Here is a 24,639-nt window from a genome sequence, read left to right on the forward strand (position 1 = left end):
CTGAGTATGGACTGGAAACCCCAAGGTCAAAGTGGGAAACACCTCCAAAGGTGGTAGAGAATGACCGAGCCAAGATCCTGTGGGACTTCCAGATTCAGACTGACAGAATGGTAATGGCGAACCAACCACACATCGTGGTGGTTGACAAACAACAGAGGAAAGCCGTTGTGGTTGACGTGGCAATACCAAGTGTTGGCAACATCAGGAAAAAGGAACATGAGAAACTAGAGAAATACCAAGGGCTCAGAGAAGAGCTGGAGAAGGCTTGGAAGGTGAAGGCGACAGTAGTGCCCGTGGTCATCGGAGCACTCGGGGCAGTGACCCCCAAACTGGAGGAGTGGCTACAGCAGATCCCTGGAAGAACACCAGACATCTCGGTCCAGAAAAGTGCAGTACTAGGAACAGCAAAGATACTGCGCAGAACCCTCAAGCTCCCAGGCCTCTGGTAGAGGACCCGAGCTCGAAGGATGAGACCACCCGTGGAGGGTGAAGGTATTTTATATATATATATATATATATATATATATATATATATATATATGTGTGTGTGTCATTCTGAATTATTAGTGTGAACAATTAACTATCATAGTGTTAGACTAGACCCCCTCCTGTGGAAACTTAGACATAGCACAATGGTTGGTTTGATTGTGGGCAGCACTGATGACTGTCACGTAAGAATCAAGCCCCCAAGTGCAGATGCTCAGTGCTACTTCAACAGGAAATGGTTTCATTCTGTTCAGATGCAAGCAGTGTGTTTCTGGACATATTTGTGTGCTACCCGGGCTCAGTCTATGATGCCAGAGTACTTAAAAATAGCCCTTTCTATGTTCAACAACTGTACCCACTTGAAGGCTATTGTATTCTAGGGGATGGTGGATATCCTTGCATGTCACGACCCATCATACTCATAACACCTTAGAGGGAGCCAGTCCCAGCAAGGTTCAACAGGCACCATGCAAAGGCCCGTTCTGTAATCGAAAGGGCATTTGGCATTATGAAGACCAGGTGGCGATCAATATTTTTCAAGGCTCTGAAGTGCACCCTGCTTTTGCAGTGAAGGTCATTGCTTGTGCCATTTTGTTATTTTGTCATTGTGCCAACTTCTGCCTCAGAGATGGAGATACACTTGAGCCTGTGGAAGAGGCACTGGGGCCAGATGACGGAGGTGGTCAGCTTCAGCCAGACTTGCAGTGTGGGGAACAGCTGCGTGAGCGCATCGCTGCTGCTCTTTCAGCACCAAACACCACTCCTCCAGCTCTTCATGACCATGACTATTATTAAGGAGTCAAAACTCATTCACACAAGTTTTTTACATTCCATGTAAATAGTTTCAATTGCTATTGCTAATATTGTTAACAGTTAACAATATAGCCTTTGATCTATAACTTCTCTATATTGGAAAGTTAAGGAAATGTTGATGTTAGAATTTGCTTTGTAGATATTATGGGAAATGGACTGCATTTATATAGTGCTTTTCTAGTCTACTGACCACTGAAAGCGCTTTACAACACATGTCAACATTAACTCACTCACACACACATTTATACACTGATGGTAAAGGCTGCCATGCAAGGTGCCAACCTGCTCATTAGGAGTGGTCAGGGGCTCAGTGTCTTGCTCAAGGACACTTCAACACTCTCTGTGGAGGAGCCGAGGATCGAACCAGGAACCTCATTATTGAAAACAAATTTAACAGCCTCTGCTCCCTGGCCTTGTCTCGTCTGGCCCTCTCCTCTGCCCTCTCCAGCAGTTCCAGGATGGCGTCACACCATTGCCTTTTTGGTGGTGTCCCTGGCTCCTCTGACCCTGACGCACTCCCTGGCTCTGGAGCCTGACTCTTTGGCTCAGATGGCACTGAATCAGGGGACACTGATTCTGAAATGCAAGGGTTCTCTCCCCAGTCTGAGGCAATGAGGCATAGAGGCTGAATAGATGGCCCGCCACCTATTGCCTCATCCATGAGAGAGAACCACTTCCATGTTGCAGCAGTGGGCTCCCCTGCTCTTGCACACATTGCAATTTATATCAAACATTTGTAGTGCACAATTCATGTAGTGTTCATTTCAAATATTAAATACAGCAAAGAAAATACTCAAAGAGAACAGTGACTGATCTATGCTTTCATTATCTAGGGCTATAGTTAAATACAATGAATCCAAACATTGTAAGTTTTTCCACTTCTTGCTGCTCAGGCAGGAGTCACCACGCCAGGCCCATCTCTTTCAACACAGCTCTACAAAATGTTATAAGTATATCGAAAAACAACAAACAAATCTTTCAGTATTATTAACAATGAATATAGACAGCAATTTAGTCAAAATATAAAGTGTAAATTAACTTTTGTTATAAATACACATCAAAATAAGATACTCCTTCACAAGAATTTGACATAACTCACTCCTGGCTGCAGAGGCAAAACACTTCCCTGAGAACAAGTGGTCCGTCTCGCTCCTCAGGCGAATCAAGTTTGCCACATCATCGTCGGTCCCTGAAGAGATTAAAATAAATTGACAACCGATATTTCGCTAGTGCTTATGTGACACTCCAATGTTATTTTGCTACTTACAAATTAAAAAAATGTGTAGCCCATCTAGTTTTAACTTAGCGGCACTGCCAATGGCAATTACTGTACAGAAGAAGGCTAGCTAACATTAGCTAATCCTAGCGAGCTGGGCCACTAGCCATGATTTGTGCTGTGATGGCATAATGCAAACACTAGATATGGTATAATAATTCTCACTATACATTTGGACAGCACTACAAAATGGCAAACTCACTATATAGTCCACTATATAGTGAGTAGTGAGTGATTTCGGACACAACCACAGTGTCCAGTGTTTAATCATTCTTATTGTTTGCCTTCTGATCAAATCAATGCCCATATTCTAGAAGATTATGTCACAGATTAGATTTTTACGACAGATTACAGTTTTCACCAGTGGCGGCAGGTGGAAAATTTTCTAGGTAGAGCTGTGCCACATCCAATCAATTTCATCAAACATCCCATAATGCATCAAAAAATAATTACTACTTTGCAGTTAAATATTTAACAATTATTTTATTCCAACATAAAATAAAGCAGTAAGTAACACCTTGACAAACTCATCAAGACATCTTATTTTGGTCCCCCACAGAAGCAAATTCAGTATAATATAAAATCTGTAATAGAAAATGTTTATTTATTGAGATGCCCCTATGGACCTTGTTTTGTTGGGGAAACCAATATGGAGGTACAGAGGAGGAGACATAAACATGAAGTGCAATTAGTGGTGTTAAGTTGCTATTCAGACACTTGAATGGATATAAGCATGGGAGTCAGGTGTAGAGATAGTTAATGCCAGCAAACGTCTGCTTCAAAACTCTCTCGTAAGAGAATTAAATTGAATTGTACTCAAAAATCAATTGGGGGGTCCCCGATAACCAATACAAAACAGTTAACAGAAGGAAAATACCCAAAATAATAACAAACAATCTTGTAAATATCAATTGATGTCTCACACATGAATTCCACCTTCCATTTGTGGTTTGTTTTAAAATGTCAACTATGCACATGTGCATAAAACACACACTGGGGCTGAACATGAACAAATGTACACTACTAGTCAGAGTTTGAGTACATCTGCTTGATACCTGGTTATTCATTGTCCATTTGAAGCGCTGTAGCGATAGTGTCAGCGGATGGTAATGAACTCGAAAAACCCCTCAGGATGTTGCTGTTGTATCACAATTGTAGAGAAAACTTGATAATTACTTTATTTTGTGCTTAAAGGAAAACTTTTCACTGTCTGTACTGATCATCTTTAAAATCAACTAATGTCCATCATAAAACATTCTAACCAAGTTATTTACTGTATCTGTGATTAACTCTGCAGCTCTGCCAAACAAAAATGCATTGCTGTTGCTGAGAGGAAAAATAAAGGAGGTGAGACAAGATGTAAGGAAGATGTTTTCAAGAGCATAAAATTGCAAATAAAAGAAACAAGTTTGATTCATGGAAGATATTGAAAACATTTCGAATTATGGTCTGTGATCACAAAAGGCTTCAGACGACGGTCACATATTCCAACCTTTTATTTGGATTATTTACATGTGTTGTAAAGGCCACCCTCTCAGTGCAGACAGAGGAGTCAGCATCATCACCTTCATCGCACACTATGCACAAGTCATTAAAAATGACAGCAAAGACTATTTAACATCAGCATGTAAAAATCCAACAGCAACAAGAGGGAGTAAAATAGGGAAAAGGTGAAGAAGAGGGAGAAGGGAGGAGAAAGAGGATGATTGGAGGAAGAGAAGTAAGACGAGAGGAGAGAGGAGAGAGGAAGCCTACATTTTCATCTGAAGAGCAAACAAGTAAAGAAGAGTAAACAAGAGCTCAGGCTGGTTTGAAAAGGGCAGATTCCTCTAACCTACCTGAGCTTCTTATTTGGAAGTAAAGTCAAAGATAAACATTATGAACCAAATCTAATCTTTTGCTGTATCTGGGTCGATCTATTGAACACACTATAGTTTTCCACTTTTTATTGTAGGATGTAGCTCACCTTTACATAAACGATGTCTAAAAAATTTTGTAAACCTGCTCTAATGATGATCATTCATGGGATTATAACAAGTATATAGTACAGTATAGCCTATGTAATGATGAACTTCATAACAAATTAAACAGACTTTCACTTTCACAAACTGTCAATATGGTGAGTCAATCCTAAACTGAACCAAGAAGTGGCAGAACAAAGCAGCAGGTAATTATCACAGATTTTATCACCAGACCAGTTGTAACTTGTTTTGTCTCCCAAATCGGCCATGCAGCTACTCGCTGGCTCCTACTAACTTAAGTTTGGAGGAATAATTATTTGGGAAATCTGCTTGTTTACTTTCTTCCTTTTGTTAAAATTGCTGTAAGTCAGTTTGACTTAGCTAGAAGTGAGCACATCATCCATCAAGAGAAGATACTTTCTCTTCATTTCTAACAGGAGAGGACAGTTTCGTGAAGAGGAAAAACAAGATGGGAGTTGAGGAATAAAAGAAAAGAGTGAATGAAGGAAGACGGGAAAGGAAAGAAAAGTTAAAGATGAAAGGAACAAGGAAGAAGCTATGAAAGGAATAGGAAAAATGGACAAAGGAATCAGAGATAAATAGAAGGAGAGAAGAGAAAGGGAAAGAAGGGTGACAAGAGGTAAGGAAGAGAGGTGAAGAGGACAGACAGGAAGTAAAGAAAATAAAAAAGGTAAAAAGGATGAGGAGATGAAAAGGAAAGGGAAGATGTTGGATTAAGAAGGGAAAATGAAGGAGGGAAGAATGAACTGGGAAGAGGGCGTTAAGACAGAAGGAAGGAAGATACGTTCAGAAGGGAACAAGGAAATGCAGTAAGAGGGAAGGGTCTTTTCAGGGACAAATTCACATTATCAACAGCAGCCAAGCTCCTTCCATCTATTCCTCTATTTTGACCTTTTTTTTACTGAAATTACAATACAGTGGCAATATACTGAGGACTTTAAAACTTCCAATATAGCCTTTACTGTTTACTAATAGTAATATGCTTTCATAATAATGCAGTTTCAACCAATACATAAAGTTATGTATTTGACATGGATTGAACATGGTTCTGGATTATTCACTTAAAGGCTCTGAAAACATATTTTCTTAACCAGCTTCTTACTGTGAGCGATAGGCTCCAGCATGAAGGCAAAGTCCCAGTCAACAGTTTTTGTTTTTTCACATGAGAGATTTTCTGTATGTTTTGTTTATATAATGCATTTCTGTGCACCAATCTGGATTTAGAAATATTTTAATCAACATATGATGACAGTTGTGGGGTTGCTTGCTCGTGTTGCCAGGCAACGGTCAATTACATCTGATCACAGCACACCCCCACAATCCTGATGAAGCAGATTTGCTGAGTTTTTGTTTACTGTAGTAAATACTCATAGTAAATAATACCTGACAAAGTCTTTCTAGACTTTAACTTTGATTGTTGCACATTTAGTAATGAGTATTTAATGTTATATAAAAATACTAGATAGATTTGAAACTATATTTTCAGGGGCTTTAGGCAGGGACTGTTAACTGCTGAACAGCAAACTTTATTACACAAAAAAAGAATACCAACGCTCATCAGTGTAATGCACTTTAGCAGATTACCTGCAATTCTCATGTGTCAACAAGGAGAGGAAATCGCACAACTGCAATGTATGTACTATTTTTTTCTAGAGCTTGAACCACATCTCCCAATCTTCATCAAGAAAAGCTACAGTATAAGCTAGAAAGTGGACCTTAAGTCGGATCAACAATGGCTCTACCTGGTTGACAATGAACGTCAGTTCTAGCTCAACCTTAATGTGACATTAACCCCCCCCAAATTAATTATTCTTAAGCCATTTGCTAGTCTTTTTAAAAGCGACTTTCATAGTTTACTGAAATGAACTAAAACCAGTGGCACTTTGAATGACGGAAATATCTGGAGTGTTTCAGAAAAAAAAGAATTAGTAGTAGTAAATAATTAGTAGTAATGTGTGTAGTGGTTTGTAGTTAATGGACTCAAACATGCAAAACCACTAGTATGATCATTACTGTGAATACGAATGCAGCCACTTCCAAATTTTATTTAAAAACCTTTCATATCTATAAGAGCAATAATAATAATAATAATAGTAATAATTAAAGTTATAACTACTAAGAAAATAACACTTTGACAGACATTATTTTTGACGTGAGGTTATTTTGGCAGCAATTGATTCTTATTCTTATTTGTAAACCAAAGACATATTTGCATGAGTTTTTTCAGACAGGTTCAGAGGTCACTAGATGGGGCTCAGCATAGTAAAGTGTACTGATCAGTCCCTCTATCTTCAAATTTCATCATCCAGACACAAGGACTGGAGGTCCGTGTTTGAGAAGGCCAAAAAGGAGAGACCGTTTATGGTCTTGCAAAATTTCTCTGGGATTTGAATAAACATCCTTCCTTGACTTTCGCTGGATTTATAAGTTGACTTAGCACTCATCAACAAGTAAAAGTGTCACTACAACACCTTCCAGACCTGGTACCGAGACTCTCTGTCTCCCTTCGGAGTTAAGGGTCTTGTCATGATAATGAGATTGATAGTGGAGGTGGGAATAGTCAAGACTCTTTCTTCTAATACAACTGGCTACAACGACAAGGAAAAACAAAACCTACCAAACAATCAATGAATTACCTTCCCCAAAGAACAAAGACTGGAGTCTTACCATAAAGACAATCAAATTAAAACTAAAGAACCAGTTGTGTCCTCTGTGTACATGACTTTTACACTTTCACACTCACACACACAAAGATCAGTTCAGCCCCTTTCTCTCACTTCAGTCAGGAAGATAAAGATCTCAGCAGATGTGACATAAATCTTCGGATGCATTCCTGAGGAAATTACTTCTTCTTTTGCTAAACCAAATGTGAATTAATGTAAACTCAAATGTCAATTCGGTCAGTAATCTAGCTAACGTTACTTAGCACATTTTCTTGTAGAATAGCCCAACTGCGATATACGATGTAGAACAACTGAATTATTCATTCATCAATTTAATACCTTGCTTCCCATGTGACCATACTTCTATCTAGTGACCATTGATTAGTCTCTGTAATATTAAGAATGCAAAATGATTTGTATAAGAATGTGACTTATTATAGTGTGTAATTAAACTGTTGTTTAGCCATCTGCTCACCTATTATCAGTATTATAAATTATGTTATTATGTTACTATTATTACATGGCTTGAATACTCGATTCTGATTGGTCAGTTACGCCATTCTACAGTCTGTTATTGCTGAAGAGCAGACCGCTGCTATGAATAACAGACTGTTCCTATGGTTCAGTGCAGATATGAACATAGACTCTTGAGTCCAATCATAACAATCCGCAGAAAGAAGTCCTGTGGCAAAAAAACAAAAACGTTTTAAAATAATTTTTAAATCAATTAAATCAATATTTGGTGTCAAATTATTGATTTCTTTAGTAAGTATCCGTGTAATAACTGGGATAATGTACAGGGTGATTCTAGACTGTCCTGCATCACCCTGTTGGGGTTAATCTTGCAATAATGACCGGCTCGCTGTACATTGTCCCTTACATGGTTAACGTAGTTAGGAAAGATATAACTGAATGAATGATATTCTGGAATATGATTTCTGCTTAAACCATATGCCTTTGTAAATGTTTTATGCACAACATCATTACATATTATTCGATGTTAGAATCATGCTGGATTGACTACAGTGATGAGGAAGTATGTGATGATTTTGCAAAAAATATGAAATTAAATAAATCCATAAAAGTAAAGGAAACCACGTTTTCTCATCAGAACAAAGAAAAGGAGAGGCACATAGCAAGTTGGCGCGAAAAGTCCGCTTCTCTGCCTCCAGTTCACGGCTATACCTAACAGTGGATAAAACCATTAGGCTAGATCTCCTTTGTCCATCGCTCTTCATTTTTTGCTCTCCATCCCTAAGGAGATCCTAACCACTGCTCCTCTTAGTTTACCTTTTCTCCAGAGATTTTCTTTTCCTAAGTTTACCTTTCTCGTCTCAGTTGTGTGTATTTTAATCTTAGTGAAAGCACACCTAATTTTTTTTCGTTAAGCTTTTTGTATTCCAGTCAATCTTGCTTTGATAATAGCGAGTATAGAACGAGTAACAAGTATAGAAAGGAAGTTTAGTAGAGCTTCTATCTGACGACAGCAACCAGTCTACGGATCAAGATTCATTGTGCATGGCACCTGCCTGCTGACTGCCTTAATTATTAAGGCAGCCTAAGTTGCATCAAAGACTTTTGCATCCCACAACAGTGGGCAGCCAAGGACAACCAGAGAAACACTACTGTCTGACCTGACCTGCTCCACTACCACAGTGTTCCAGTGGGTATCACCTCGCTGGGAGGCCATGAAGTAAACTGGAACCAGAACGACAATTTGGGGTCCCTCCTGAAAGATGTTCGCCTGAAACTACACTGTAAAAGTAGGCAAAATTTCCATCTGCTACTGTGATAAGAGTTTGATGTTGGATAGGAAGCTGAATTGATAATCTAGCAATCATTTGCTCCCTCTGATATCAGAAATCACATACTCCTTTTCACTATCACCAAACTGAATAATAACCTAAATTGCGATTTAAACGACCCGTTTACTGCATTTATTTAATTGTGATTGTATGCCATATAACCATTATTAATACCTCATTTATTTACTTGATTCACTTGTTATAGATATTTAGCTATAAATAAATGTTTCACTTATCACCAAGTTTTTGTCTGAATCTTTCCTCAAAATAGAGATGAGGATCAATGTATTGAGAATTCATAATTAAGGTATAAGGTTTCTTTTTTTTTTCTTCCAGTTGGAAGTGGTGCCCCAGATAATTCACATGAGTGCAAATATTTAAATTTAAGTAGGTATAACGCTACAGAAGTCATCACGTAAAACATTAGGGGTTTTGTTATATTTGTATAAAAGCCTCATATTCCAAGTTTGATCATTTTTATTGTTGATTTGAACCCTTTTAAGGTTTGGTAGATTTATGTGCAATAAAACCCCATATGTTATTTGTTCATAACTCATTTGAAAAACAAATCAACCTTGTAACAACAACTGATAATAAAACTTTAAGATAATGAACATGTGAACATGCGTTTGTAATTAAAACCTGTTTATATTAATTCATTGTTTCTCAGCTTTTCTTAACCCTTGACTCGATGTTGAGTTCCAAAACTTATGATAATAGTTTGTCATGTCAAACTAATATCACAAGTTTAAAAATCTAACACGACCCCTTCTGCATAGTAAGCAACCCCATCTGACCCCAAGATTGAGAAACAATCCATTATAGGATTAAAGTGACAGCATCACATCCAAGTTTAAATATGTGATTATTTCTTGATAAGGGGTGTACAGTCATTTATATCTGATGATGTTACAATGTGATTAATAACCAGAGTTTACATCATCTGAACAATGTGACAAAAACACGTTTTATTAACATTTCCAACTCATTTTGAAAGACGTTCTCTTTGGACGACTTACCACATTATCCTGTTTAATACCCTGCATTAGAGTTGGGCCATAATTCATTTTTTCATAGAGGTATCAGCTTTCAGTGGAATAGGTTTGTGGTGGTAGATTGTACTTAAAAATGAATAAAATGTGTTCATAAGGTTTATGATTTACACACGTGAAGAAATGTTTAGGGATGTAGTGGAAGATAGTTCATTGCATTGAAAGGTAACACTTTAGTTTTCATGTCCTTAATTTCTGAATCATTTCGTAATAATTTCTTAGGAACCTTCAATTTACTATTAGTCTTTCTGTACAGCCTGATACCACCTGCCAATAGCAGTCAGAGCCAATTCACACAGACGGTTCAGGTTTGTCATCAACAGGGAAGTCTGCAAAGAGAAGACCTCTCCTTTTCATTTCTTTGTGTTTACCTGGAATCATCATCATACCTATGCACAATTGGGTGTAAAGATAGCTTCTGTCTCAATGACCTGTTGATTGTCACCACTGTTCTGTAAGGTGATCTACACCATGTTACATTTCACAGTAGTTGGAGCAGGAGAGCCAAATATGTGGAGGTTTAAAGTATTTTGTCCAATAACTGGTATTTTCAAGGCCTTTACCACATTTTCATAATGTGCTACTGAAAAAGGAATTTTCTTTAAAGAACAGCTGAATTTAAACCCAAGTAAATATCTAGCTATCCATACATAGTGTGTTGAATTGCATGTAGACAAAGTTCACATTTTTTCAGATAATTGGAAGTGTATCAGTTGAACAATGTTTCTAGTTCCCCTGTAATTACTACCAAATTACATATAGTTCTTTCCAGGAAATTTCTTCAATCAACATTGAAATAATTGAAAATATTATGTCCAGGAATTTGATTTTGGGATTTGTTTTTAATTTTAATTTCAAAACAATTTGCACTAACAAGGTTTCCAATCAACAACCAGCTCTGCCTCAGTATGTAGCCCGTTCAGTCGTGTTGTTTAGAGTCCTGTAAAGCAGCAGATGATGTTCTGATGAGCTCCGGCTTTCCCAAACGTGGCTGCCGTCAACTGTAGAGCTCTTCTCTGTGTGTGTGTGTGTGTGTGTGTGTGTGTGTAAAACTTGTTGGTTTAAGATGTGTTTTGACAGCAGCCTGCTGTTTTACTATCTTCCTGTGGCTCTGACACAGCATCGAGTCTGTCTCCATCACTGTGTTTTTTCATCTGTGTGTGTTTGTTACGGTGTGTAACTCATCAGTTTATGATGTGTTCTGGCAGTATCCTGCTGTTTTAGTATCTTCCTGTGGCTTTGACAAAGTGTCAAGTTTGACTCTCTGCTGTGTGTTATTATGGTTGTGTGTGTGTGTGTGTGTGTGTGTGTGTGTGTGTGTGTGTGTGTCCAGCTCCCTGCTGTTTGATGGCCTTCCTGTGTTGTTATCCAGTTCTCTGTCAGTCCATGCCACTCTCTCTGTCTCTCCCTCTCTCTGTTTGTCTCTTCGTCCACAGTCCACACTACCTGAAACACAGAAGACAGATATTTAACAACAATGCAAATAAACTTTTTCAGTAATCAATCACAATCACAAATCAAGATTATAGAGACAGATTTGTAAGCACAAACAGCTTAAAATGACATTCAGCAGCAAAGCAGGAGGAAGCGTGATGTTCTTATGTTAAAGTTCAGAGTGGATGTTTGGGCACATAAAATGACTTTGTTTCTGACGAATGTACAAAAAAACCCACAATGAGATTGAGAGAATCTGTCGAGCAGCTAAAAGAAAATGGAAGAAAACTAGGCTCACAGTTCACTGTATATATATATACATGTATATATACAAAGAAGCCATGACTCTCTATAACAAAGCTAATACGACTGGCAAGAAAGAATTACTTTTCCAAGATTATTACAGAGAATGCTGGAAACTCTAGATAATTCTCCACTATTGACCAGAGACAGATTTGTAAGCACAAACAGCTTAAAATGACATTCAGCAGCAAAGCAGGAGGAAGCGTGATGTTCTTATGTTAAAGTTCAGAGTGGATGTTTGGGCACATAAAATGACTTTGTTTCTGACGAATGTACAAAAAAACCCACAATGAGATTATTACAGAGAATGCTGGAAACTCTAGATAATTCTCCACTATTGACCAGCTATTCAACACTGCCCCCACCTGTCTGCAGTTCTCTGCATCAAACTGTGAAGAACTTACATTGTTCTTCAATAACAAAATAACTTCAATTAGAGCCAGTATTGCTGCTGATATAAACATAGATGACCTCAGCAAACGCTGTAAAATAGATGTAACCATGGGAACATTCACCTGTATTACATTAACTGAGCTTTGCAAGACTGTCACTGAGTGTAACTCCTCCACCTCATGTACTATCCCTGTACCTACAGCATTTCTTAAGCGGGTGTTCGATAGTGTTTCAACTCATGTCTTGAAGATTATAACTACATCTCTTCAAACAGGCATCTTCCCAGATGCATTCAAAACAGCTGTTGTAAAACCTTTATTAAAGAAACCCAGCCTAGACAGCAATGCACTGACCAGCTATAGGCCGATATCCAACCTTCCATTCATTAGTAAGATACCTGAGAAAGTAGTTTCCGTGCAAATAAACCCCTTTCTTAAAGAAAATAATATCCTGGAGGAACTTCAGTCAGGCTTTAGAACACACCACAGCACTGAAACTTCTCTTACTAAAATGATCAGTGACCTCAGACTAAACTCTGATGAAAATAAGGTCTCTTGTTGGATTCTTGTCCTCTTAGACCTAAGCGCAGCTTTTGATATGATTGACTAGGACATCTTAATCAATCGTCTTGAAAAGTTGGTTGGTCTTTCTGACTGTGTGTTAAACTGGTTCAAAACATACATTAAAGGGAGGAAGTTGTACGTCAGTCTTAGAGATCATGTGTCTGAGAAACATGACATCTGTTATGGGGCCTTGGTCCATTACTATTCTCACTATACTTGCTGCCACTTGGTGACATCATTAGAGAGCACCATGTATGTTTCTATAGCTATGCGGATGACATGCAACTATACATCTCTGCTGAACCAAATTATGCTGTAGCTATAAACTCCATGATTACCTGTTTTTTGGCAATAAATAAATGGATGAGCAATAATATCTTAAAGTTAAATGAGGACAAAACTGAAATCCTACTAGTCGGCCCTAAAACAAAAAGAGAAATGCTGCTTAATAATCTGGGGAAACTGACTCCCTGGGTTAAATCTGAGGTTACAAGTCTTGGCGTTATCTTAGATTCAGATCTAAGCTTCAAGTCCCACATTAACAAGGTGACCAAAACATAATTTTTCCACCTTAGAAACATAGCTAAAGTATTTATAAATTAAATAAACCATTTATAAATCAAAAAGATGCTAAAAACGGATTCATGCCTTTATTTCAAGCTGACTCGATTACTGTAATGCACTTTTCACTGGCCACGGAGAGACATCAGTTCATTCAAAACTTTGCAGCTCGGCTATTAACCAGAACCAAGAGGAGAGAGCACGTTAGTCCAGTTTTAGCTGCTTTTCACAGGCTTCCTGTAACATTTAGAATTGATTTTAAGGTCCTCCTCCTTATATACAAAGCCCTTAATGAGCTAGGACCAAACTTGCTACATTGCTAACTCCCTTGTGCACTACTTCAAGAACACTGCGACCATCTGCTGCTGGTTTATTGGAGGTTCCCAGCAACAGCTGAAAGAAAATCTGGGATGCAGCCTTTGTCAATTACACCCCAAAGCTATAGAACACACTTGTAGATATCAAGGAAGCCTTTAACTAGATAAGAATTAGAACTTTTCTAATACAAGCACGGAACTCTTTTGCTCTTTGCTTCACATTTATGTACTGCTGCATTTAAAATGCTGTATTTTACTAGATTTTATGCATTTTATGTATTCTATTCTTTATGTATCCTTGTAACTATATTTTGATTTGTTATTTTTTAATTATTATTATTTAGTGGGTTTTATTTTCCATTTTATGTTATGCATTCCTCATTTTTATTTTACATTTTAAGTATGTTATGCTTATGTATGCTATTCTCATCTTATTTTTACTTTATTTTACATTAACTATGGCATTCTATCCCTGTTTTTATGTTCATTCTGTTATTTTTTATGTGAAACATTCTGTGCATGTATTTTCTTTGTTGTAAAGCACTTTGAGCTGCATTAATAATATATTACTTCCCAAGATATTGAACTATTCTTTTAACATTTCATACTACAAGAGTCAGAGAGAAAGAGAGGGGGAAAGAGACGTTCTGGAGGATCCTGAAAAGCTTGAAAAGGCAGAGCTGAAACATTTTCAAATATTCAGAGAATCCACGTCAGATTTACTGTTGTTCCCTTGGACATTATGACCTGTGGAAACATCAGGTGTGTAAATCAAACCTTAAAATATTTGAATCAGTTTCCGACAGATTGATGCACGTCCACACATTTCTCCTCCTCCACACTAAAGAAATGTAATGTTCATGCTTGCAATACATTTTTTGGATCCACAGCTATAAATCAAACCAAGGTACTCATTAAAGTGCTACTTTGAAATTATATTGTTAAAGGTGAATTATAGCCTTCATTTGCCAGATTTGCAATATCACAGTGTTTGTGCTATAATTGTTTGATAGATGTAGGTAATTTGTTTTGTTTTAAACCAGTCAGAATAGTCATAAGCCCAACCATGCTAAGGTGGTTGGTGGTCTAAATGCAAAGCTGAGGGAAAGTGTTTCTGGGGTTTAGAGAGTCAGGGTGCTTTAGACGCATACAGTACCACATACCATGTCATCCCACATTTCCTATTCTTCTCGACTGTATACTACACTAAAAATGTAACAAAATAAATTAAAATATTACTGGGTATCAGTCACATAGCTAAAAACAGCCACCTACTGGGCCACTCCTGTTTATTAAGACAAAGACATGAAGACAGTGGAAGGCAATTAAAGGATAACACTAGTGTTTTTATTTCTAGCAACAATGCAAAACCAACAATATATTTATCCTTTTAATAAGTAATGCATGTGTGACTTATGCCATGTGACACAGAAATCCACTGCTGTCCACAAAGCACAGAGAAGAGCCATACTGCTGCATTTAGGTGACATAGTCCATTATTATGACAACCATGTGGTGTGTACTTTATTCCCCTCAGCTCATCAACCTGGCAAAGCAGTATAAACACAGATGCACAGCACGCACAGTTACATCTAAGACAGTCAGACAGGCAAAAAAAAAAAAAAAATAAATGTAGTGCACACTCAGTAGATCATCCAAGATCAAAGGCTGCCCTCATCCATCAATTTAATCACATTACCACAGACACACAAACAAAAAGGTCGGGTAAAATCACATCTGACCTCTTATTATTGACTTTGAACTTAATCACAGACCCCTTATGCAATGTGCTACTTTAACATGCAGTTATTCTTCCTTCCTGTGAAATGCAGTTAATTGTCTGACATGTTTTGCTGATGTCTGTGTATGATGATAGGGATACTGAACTGAGCTCACCCAGGAGGAAATCAGACTGTGGAGTGACCTTATCGGGAGAACAGTGGCGTTGTCCAATGCAGATTAATGAAGTATTGAACACAGTGTCAAAGCTGTGAGTTTTACCTGTGAACTAAACACGTGTCCATATATTTAATTTGTTATTGTCATCCGACAGTCCACTATAGGTTTTGATCTCTCAGTGGTGTGCAACTTGTTCTCATTCCCAGGGCGTCAAAAACCGATGCCTTGAGAAACTACTTTAGCGTCTGTAGGAGACGCCTTCAGAAAGTACTTGGTTAGTTAGTAGGAAGTCACGTGACATAAGTGACGTAAGTCACGTGTTGGTTAGGTTTAGGCAACAAAACTACTTGGTTAGGTAGTAGGAAGTCACATGGCATAACTTGTAATGTAATGTAAACTTTAAATAACTCAATGTTAACTTTTGGTTTTACATGGGACATGAACCCCAGTCTCCTGGGTGAGTCCAGTGTTGTTTGACCCATCCATCCAACCATCCACCCTATCATCTCCACAGGTGGACTTTCTCGCTCTTTATGTCGCTCGTTATAATACCTCACCTGACCTCCCTTAGGCTTTCTGGCAGCTCTGTGCATCCCATACAAACGCTAAAGGGTACCATGTGCATCTGCACACAAAGCCGTGGGGCGTGGCAAAACGTTGGTATTTGACGCCCTGTGGTGTCATACTGGCACTAAGGAATGCATGTTAAGCAAATGCACAGTAATATAAATATAACTTGACATGTTACATCTGAGCCAGGTGTGAGAGGAACCCTGCACAAATAAAGGCTTTGATGTATGATTGTGGTGAAAGTCAAGAAGCTGGACAATAAAAATACTTTTACTATCTGGAAAAGTACAGAAAGTAATCTGCTGCTGCCTCCTGTCAAGTCAAGTCAATCTTATGTAGCCCAATATCACAAATCACAAATTTGCCTCAAGGGGCTTTACAATCAGTACAGCATATGAGCTGGAGAACAAAGTACTTCTCCTCTTCTGTGGTGCACTATTTTGTCAGGACAGTGCAGAAACACACTCCTGCTAAGACTCTCACATGCAAAATTATCTGCACAGATTTTCATATACTGTCTGAACAGGGTGGTACAGGCAATTTGCCTGATGTGATGTATTTAAGGGCATTTTCTGCTGCTTTTCATGCACAAGGACTATAAATCAATTTCACCCATCACAAGAAATTCATTCTTTGGCTGAATTTTTACACCTTTTTCAAATTGTGCTTCGTCTGAGAAGTTTACTGCCAGTGTGATGGGTTGAATTCCACTCATGCAAAAAATTTATGGAATTGATGTTATATAGTATTTTGGACAAAAGCATCCTTATAAAGACTAAAGTTATGTAAGTGTAACATTGACATATGCTTTACATTACCACCATGCCCTGTTTCCTTTCCTTTGTTTAACCTACATGAAGCTCCAGTTTCTCTCACTTCATCAGCAGTATTTAAATTGCATACCCCTTTTGCATCAGAAAGTGCACCCCTTATTGTAAGAGTCATAACTCTGTCAAATAGGAATGCACATACTGCTGAATTCAGCACAACTCACTCTTTACATTACTAGTGGTATCATTTGATGTCCATTGAGGATAACATCCTAAGAAATCATGTACCAAAACACATCTTATAACTTCAGAACTTGCCTAATAATCATTTAGAATTTTTCTTAAAGTATCAAAGTAATTTTATGGTGCAAACAGGAACTGCTAGCACATAATGTAGAATCACTTCTCATGGTGAAGATTTCTCAAAATGTAAACAAATAGATTTTAAAAAGATGTTGCAGACAACTCACCAACTTTTCAATTTCTTATTATGCAGTTAAGGAGACCAAATTAAACATTACATAAATAAATAAGATATTATGAAATAAATAATAAATCCATTTTTTTTTTTCAATTTTCAAATAAAGGATGAAATAACATTTTATATTTTTTTCTGAGTTTGGAAAATGGAATTGGATTACTTCACAATTCCATGGTTAAATTGTATTTTTAAAATTGTATTTATTCATATGATTACTTATTTCAGAGTTTCTTTTTAGGATGGTCAAGAAAGTTGGTACAGACATTCATGTTCCCCTCCAGATTAATTGTAATAAGGTCAGTGATGCCTTATCTAGTGCCAATGTCAGATCAAAATGTTACTTGTCCAGTACTTTGGATCATGACCAAATACCTGCAAAACTAATGACATTCCCATCAGCCTCAGCTGTACTTTGTGTTTAGTGCTAATTAGGAAATTGTTCAACAGAGATGCTGATGTTAGCACTTGGCTCAAAGCACTGTTGTGCCTAAAAACAGTCTCACAAAGTCGCTAGCATGGCTGTAGACTTTTAGTTTGGTTTATTTAATATTTTGGGTCTCCATATCTTATATCCCTGCATCACTGACAATTCTCTCTGCATTCAGATTTGATGTATTTTGAAAACCTGTGGAGACACAAGCAAAAAAAAAAAAAAACAAGAGGAAATTGCAAATTACATAAAACTTTGATAAAAACTAATTTATTGTACCACTGACATGCCAATTGGTTTAGTAGTTTAACTTATTCTATTTATGTGGCACACCTAGCCAAAACATGTAGTGACTCTGCAGTAGGCCTATAAATAAAGAGAACCATGGACCACAGGACAGAACAAACAGAACAAAAATCTACATGAGCTGTGTGCCGGTAAGTGAGGAGACTGTTAAATAATGCAAAATAATGCTTTGCAGTGCAACACAAAAATGATCATTGACGCAACAGTTTTTCAACAAGGAGTTTTTCTTTAACTTAAAGAGCTGTTTGCGCTCCTAAAAACATCAGTGAGTAAAGAACTTGAAAGGATAATTCATCACTCTGCGAAATAGTAAGGAGGACGCTGCCCTGCTGAATACATCAAGTCCTATTCCTTTGGTCTTTAATTTAATTGAGAAAAGACATTTGGAGAAAGTAAATCTCTCCTTTAAACTCCACAGGAGTTGATCCTGCTGGGAGATCTGTGCGACAGCTTGTCAAACTAAAAATGTGAAGATGTTTAAAATTTGTTTTAAATATGTATGTAATGTTTCAAACAGCATTAAAATGATTGTATTTCAGTGTACCGCAGGCCCTAACTGAAATTTAGAGACCACTTGCATAAAATGTTCCTCAGGAAAATGCCACTTTGCCAGAGCAAAACTGCTTCTCTGATGTGCTCTTTGGTTATTGACAAAGTATGGCTGATTTCTTTTTGAATGGAATTCAAACATTAAAGCCTAGTCTGATAAGTCTAGCCTTAACTAATGGGGGAGACACTTGAATAACAGCAGCAGAAGCAGTCGTGCTCAGGTTCAGATGTGCAGCTTGTGAACTTTTGATGTGAGGACATAGTGGCAGCATTTGCACTAGCCAAGGCCCGTAAACAGTATTTGCAAAATCAATGCGTTATGTGTTGATGAGCAGTTGCCTTATAATGTGGGTTATTTACAATGTGACAATGCTGTAGTTATTTGTTTAGGTTTTTATTGTTTTGGTTTTTATTGTTCTTTACATTTATATTTTGAAAATGTGAACATTTACAATTTTTTTTTTTTTTTTTTTTTTTTTTTAGATTTCTTACATTTTTCGTTGGTGTCAGATTATTTAGAACACTTGTTGGAGGGGACCCCTGGGAATTTTTGCCTAGGGTCCCAACAGACTCTAGAATCGCATCTCATGGCAGAGAACTGTATCTTTCACATTATATTTGTTTGTAACACATAATCTCTGTGAGGGAGTGTGCACTCATTTCATAAACCGCTGTGGGCCCCTTTTCTTGGAAAGACCTTGAATTAAAAGCAGACAGTCTGCTCGGTGAGGATTTGGAGTCTGAGCCCATTTTTCACTGTAGATCAGCCACAAAGAGGAAAATTCGAAGAAGGAAGGGAAGACTGAGGGAGTGTGTACATCAGGTTTGGGAAAGAGAAGCAGACATGACATTCCTGCTTTTCAGATTCAATCTCTAAAGATGAAACCAGGAGATCACCTGATATTCAAAATATGTAGCAGTAGAGTTACTCAAAAAAAAAAAAAAGACAGAGGCATTGATGCAGTTTCAAGCTTTCATTTTTCCTTTAAAAACAGCATCAGTAGCAGGTAGAGGTTTCAGGAAACAACAGCTGATAAATACGAGGTGTGCCAGCTGATTGCTCAGTTGTATCAATGTAGCTGATGGTGTCACGGGTCTACTGTACACTAGTTATGAGATTGAAGATCAACACATGTCAAAACAAGTACTCTCAACATCATGTAAATAACTTCAGTTCCTTAAAAGCTTTTAGACCACCGGTCAAGGAAGATTTATATCTGTTAATGTCTAGTCGCGATGTTTAACCCGTGAAGGTCTAGAGCTTATGGGAATGCTGTTTGTTAAATATTGAATAAACAAGGAATTTGGATCGTTTTTTAAAATTACCTTCCTTATCTGAACAGTCCACCTTTTGTTAGGGAATTTATACCACTAAAGTACTATATAAACTCGGTGGGTTCTGCATTATTACCTTGTCCTGTCACCCATACTGTAGAGGGGTCCCTTCTGTCAACTGGGACCCAAAAGCAAATATTTGCCATGGGGCCTCCAAACTATAATTTACCAGGTTAATCTGGCCATGGTGATAGACATTGCAAATGTTACAATGATGATGTAGTTATGTTGTTGGTAACCATATTGCATCTGATTCATGATTTGAAAGCTGGTCATCTGCTCCTGCACGTCACTTATTTACTTTATATATTTATAGTACATAGCACTTGTTCTTGCAACACTAATCACATATAACGTTACTTTAAACAAGTTCATTAAAAAATTTAAACATCTATAAAAATCAATACATCACATTTAGTGCCAGAAAAAGACTTAAGAAAACAATTTATTTTTAAATACCTGGCAACAAACTTGGCCTTGTGTTTCCCATGAAAAAGCTTAATACGGTAATAATTTTTTGTAGTACAGGTCTTCAGTCCTGAAGTGCTATAAGCTAATGAAAGCTATGACGTCCTGTTCAATAAAAGCAGCAGGACTGCTCAGTAATTAGACAGAACCGCCTCAACCTCAGAGAAGAAAAGAAGAATTTCACTACAGGGAGCAATATGAAAACACCTTATTTGTTTTAATTTTGAGTGCCGTGATCAAGTTCACGAGCTGGACTTAAATCCACATTTCTGGAAGAACTTGATATGCTGTGCCGCAACACAGAGGCCAATTTTTTATTTTTTTGTTCTCAGTCCTTGCCAAAGCAATTTGCCTCTTTGTTTACCTCAGATAATCAGATTTAGAGATACTCTGATAACGCCCAGGTTCATAAACACTGATCACCAATATCTCTGTACATTATCAAACACAAGCTGGCAGGGTCACTTACAAAAATATACATCCATGCACGTGTTTCAGACCAAATAAATGTTCCTGCCAATTTCAGGGAATCAGATGCTTTGTCAGCATTTAGATGCAAGAACTTTTTAAGATCATCAAAGAATAGATATCATAGAGATCTTTATAGTATATACAGTGCACATACTTTTGCTTCTGTGTGCAATCTGCTCTAAGTCAGAAATTTAAACAGTTTCTCCTATTTTGTACAAAGTTCCCCAACAGTTTCTTTTTCAAGAACCTGTGAACACATTCACATTAGACAACAGACACTGTTTGATAATAGTCTGTTCACCCAAATACAGGGAGGGTAATCATATGCAAATCATATGTACTGTAGATGCAAGGCTATTGGAAAACAGCATTGATGAAGAGTAACGCCTGCACACTGACTCCAAACCAGAAATGTATTTAAATAGACAAAGTTTAAGTCACTATTGGGATCTTTATAGGTCAAGCTTGTGGTTGGAGTCAGTGTGCAAGGGGAAAAAAATGTATACATTTTGAACATCGCAGAAAATGTTTGTTTTGTTTTTTGCCAAGTATTTGAGATCTCTCCTGCTGAGACTGCTGCCCTCCTTGTACAATGGAAGTGGATTTACATTTGTGGTGCTGAAATGATTAAAAAATGACAAATGAAAGACACAACAGCAACAGGGTTGCCTTTGATTAGGAAAATTTACTTTTAGACCTGTAGGTGAGAGCACCAAAACATGCATTTTCCAAAGTCAGTATTAGTAATTGGAGTGCTTGAGAAAAAATGTATACACTCAAAATTATAAGAGTGAATGGAAATCTAACAAGCTGTCATTTTGTTCCATTGACAACATATCTGTATAATATTAAACATGACACGATAAACATGAAGAGAAATTAATACAATGTGATTTGCAGAAACTGAGGAGTAAATCTGTATTTTCACAAATAGGCCTGAGCTCAATCAAAACCAGAGCTTTGACTCTGTATATTTACTGAGGCATGCGAGGGATTTTTGCGTATGTCTGGCTGCATATGATGGTGTGTGTATGTGTATGTATGGTTACATGTATGTATGTGTGTGTCTTATTTTCATAGCCTTTTGCCTTCCACCTGCACAAATTGCAAATGTCCGCAATGTTCGAATTTTCCACCTATTTATGATTAATTCTGACTCTTTTTACATACTTGGACCAAGATTTGATTTAAGATGTTTTTAATCAGTAAAACAGTAAGGGCATGCAGGAAATGAGCAGAACCTAAAGAACCACACTGGCTACTTTGGAATGTGACATGTTAAAATTGCATATACACGTCCTGTAAATGATTGTTTGGCAAGGATTGGTACCAAAATTAGGGGCAGTGGTGGCCTATAGGTTAGAGAAATGGACTACTGTAAGATCACTGGATGGATCCCTGGACCGGCAGGATAAATGTGGATGAGGAAGTGAAAGAGCAACACTTGCGCCTCTCTTATTACCACCACTAAGGTGGCCTGAGCAAGGCCTTCAACCCCCAAACTGCTTCAGTGGAGCTGCTAGGTGGCCAGAGATCAGTGGTTGTACTGACAGCTTCAAGTGTGAGTGTGTGTAACAGTGTGTGAGTGCGTTCTTGATACAGAAAGTCTGGCTCTCAGCAATACATCCCTGGTTAAATCAAGGTTTAAAAAATAATTTCCGTTTGTTCTGCTGCTTTATCAAAGTTTAAAAAAAAATTGAATATGACTGATTTGGCATTTGTTTGATAATTTCTTCATCCTTGAAGTCGGGTTCAAATTAGAGGAAGTCAAGGCTGATTTACGTCCGATTTGCCCCTTCAAAGCATTACAGAGTTCCACAGGCTGCCCCAGATCATTTCAGACCTGTTTGATATAAATCTGGACTGAACATCACTGCTTTGCTTTGCAGGAGTCATCGTTACGTCTGGCTGAGAGAGATGCTAACACAATGCAAGACAAATCTAGCAAGAGGCAAAAGTTTTAACTAGACGACTTCAAATGGATTGTGTTTCAGTCATACAGAGCTTTCTATATTGGGCAATAAACTTTACTTTAAACTCAATAAACTTAACTGTGCTGGCACATTTCCGAGATGTGTCTCCTTTCATACTGCAAGGGGACATTTAAAATGGCAGCTGCTAAAAGTTAGCATGTTTTCTGGGGTTCTTTGGACAGTGAGCTAGATGTGAAGAGTCAAAAAGTATTTTCCTTCATAGTCTGGAGACTTCCTCAGTGCAGAGCAGATCCCCTTCCCCCGCTGGAGTGTGACTGACAGCCGATGTGTCCTAAATTTGGCAGGAACACAACTGCAATGTTTCTTAAGCAAAATATCGTATCAGTAAAGACAAAGAGGAGAGCCAGGGAGAACAGACAGGAGAAACACTCACCTCTCATGGGTGAATAGAGTCCATCTCTGGTGATAGGCGACTGTTCTCCTGAACAAAACAACAGAGAAAAGACCAGAGTCAAAACACACACACAAATATGTACTGTAAATATTCAAGTATTCAGTGCAATTGGCCACAGATTATGATTATGTAAAATTTTAGCTCACAGAAGGGCAACAGGAGAAGGCTGAATATTTTCATGCAGATTTACAAAAAGGAACCCACTGTAAGTTTTTGTGTTATTTATTGCAAATATTGAGAGAGTCAAATAAAATTTATCTGCCATCTGTAGTCCACTACTGTGGAATTAGAAGGGCAGAGCTCATCAAAACACTCCAAATACCACAAGCAACAAACACAACAGAGCATAAAATACATTGGAACATTAAGCATTATGATGGGAAGGTATTATAAGCATTTAATTCAACAATTAATCTAAATACATATAGGCCTATGAGTCAACATACATAAGAAGACCACTCACATCTTGTAATAGAATTTAATTATGACTTAATATGAGGAAAAAATAGGGTAAACACAAACACAAAATCACTACAATGAATATTAATAAGAAATGCTAAAAGGGATTTTGTGTTGCCATCAAAAGCCTTGATTGTCATGTTTAGTTGACTAATCTCAGTCACACAAATCACATTTTAAACGGTAACATATGTTACATGTTAAAATGCTTCAGGTTTCCATTGACTGACATTCAGTGTTGATGTTGGCTCATGTCACTTAGGATCACCTTCCAGCTCAGGGTCAGACTTGGGATTAAACATAATCAAATCACACTTGGTGTCACGTTATACACCATCTCTTGACAGACTGTTATGGCAGCTGTTTCAGTTACAGTTACTAACATAATATCAAACTGACATAGAAACACCTAATTAAAAAGGAGTAGATTGTGAACATTATTTGGTACATTTTATGAAAAAAAATAACAGATTTTTTTAGATAATAAATAAATAAATGGGAATTACAATAACTGCACTGAGTGGTTTTGATAATATTATAAAACTAGGGAGCTAGTTAGTCTTATTGATTATCTGTCCATTGAGTAAAATGTTAGTAAAATATTGTTGAGTAAAATGTTTTGTTGGCTATCAGTGGGCCCCAGAGTCACTCCAACTGTTCTGTGTGAGCCAGTGTGGACACTGGATTAGGACAACTGGGCTGGTACCCACAGTCCTCAAATCAGTGGGACTCTAGGATTAATTGATGCCTGAATTTTGTCCAACAATGTCACTGAAATATAAAATATATTGTTTTATTCAATTCATTTATAATTGATAATGGAAGCTTAAGCCTTAAAAGGAAATAATAATACAAAAATATAAAA

At 37.5% G+C, this 24,639-nt stretch overlaps 1 protein-coding gene across 6 annotated transcripts in view; it reads right to left on the minus strand.

The window, feature by feature from the left end:
- Window positions 1-4,056: 4,056 nt before the first annotated feature.
- The window catches only part of raly (RALY heterogeneous nuclear ribonucleoprotein), a 151,118-nt gene continuing 130,535 nt past the window's right edge, over window positions 4,057-24,639 (minus strand). For 3 of the 6 annotated variants that reach the window (XM_044209848.1, XM_044209839.1, XM_044209803.1), the window contains exons 8-9: window positions 23,295-23,342; window positions 20,506-23,192 (exon numbers count right to left, since the gene is read on the minus strand). In XM_044209848.1, coding sequence (XP_044065783.1) covers window positions 23,298-23,342 — 45 coding nt within the window. In that variant the 3' untranslated portion in view covers window positions 20,506-23,192; window positions 23,295-23,297. Of the gene's footprint in view, window positions 11,524-20,498; window positions 23,214-23,294; window positions 23,343-24,639 lie in introns of those variants that run through there. The other 3 variants (XM_044209810.1, XM_044209829.1, XM_044209818.1) reach the window with 3 other exon arrangements.

The sequence above is a fragment of the Siniperca chuatsi genome, linkage group LG2 (genome assembly GCF_020085105.1).
Source record: "Siniperca chuatsi isolate FFG_IHB_CAS linkage group LG2, ASM2008510v1, whole genome shotgun sequence".
NCBI classification, from domain to species: domain Eukaryota; kingdom Metazoa; phylum Chordata; class Actinopteri; order Centrarchiformes; family Sinipercidae; genus Siniperca; species Siniperca chuatsi.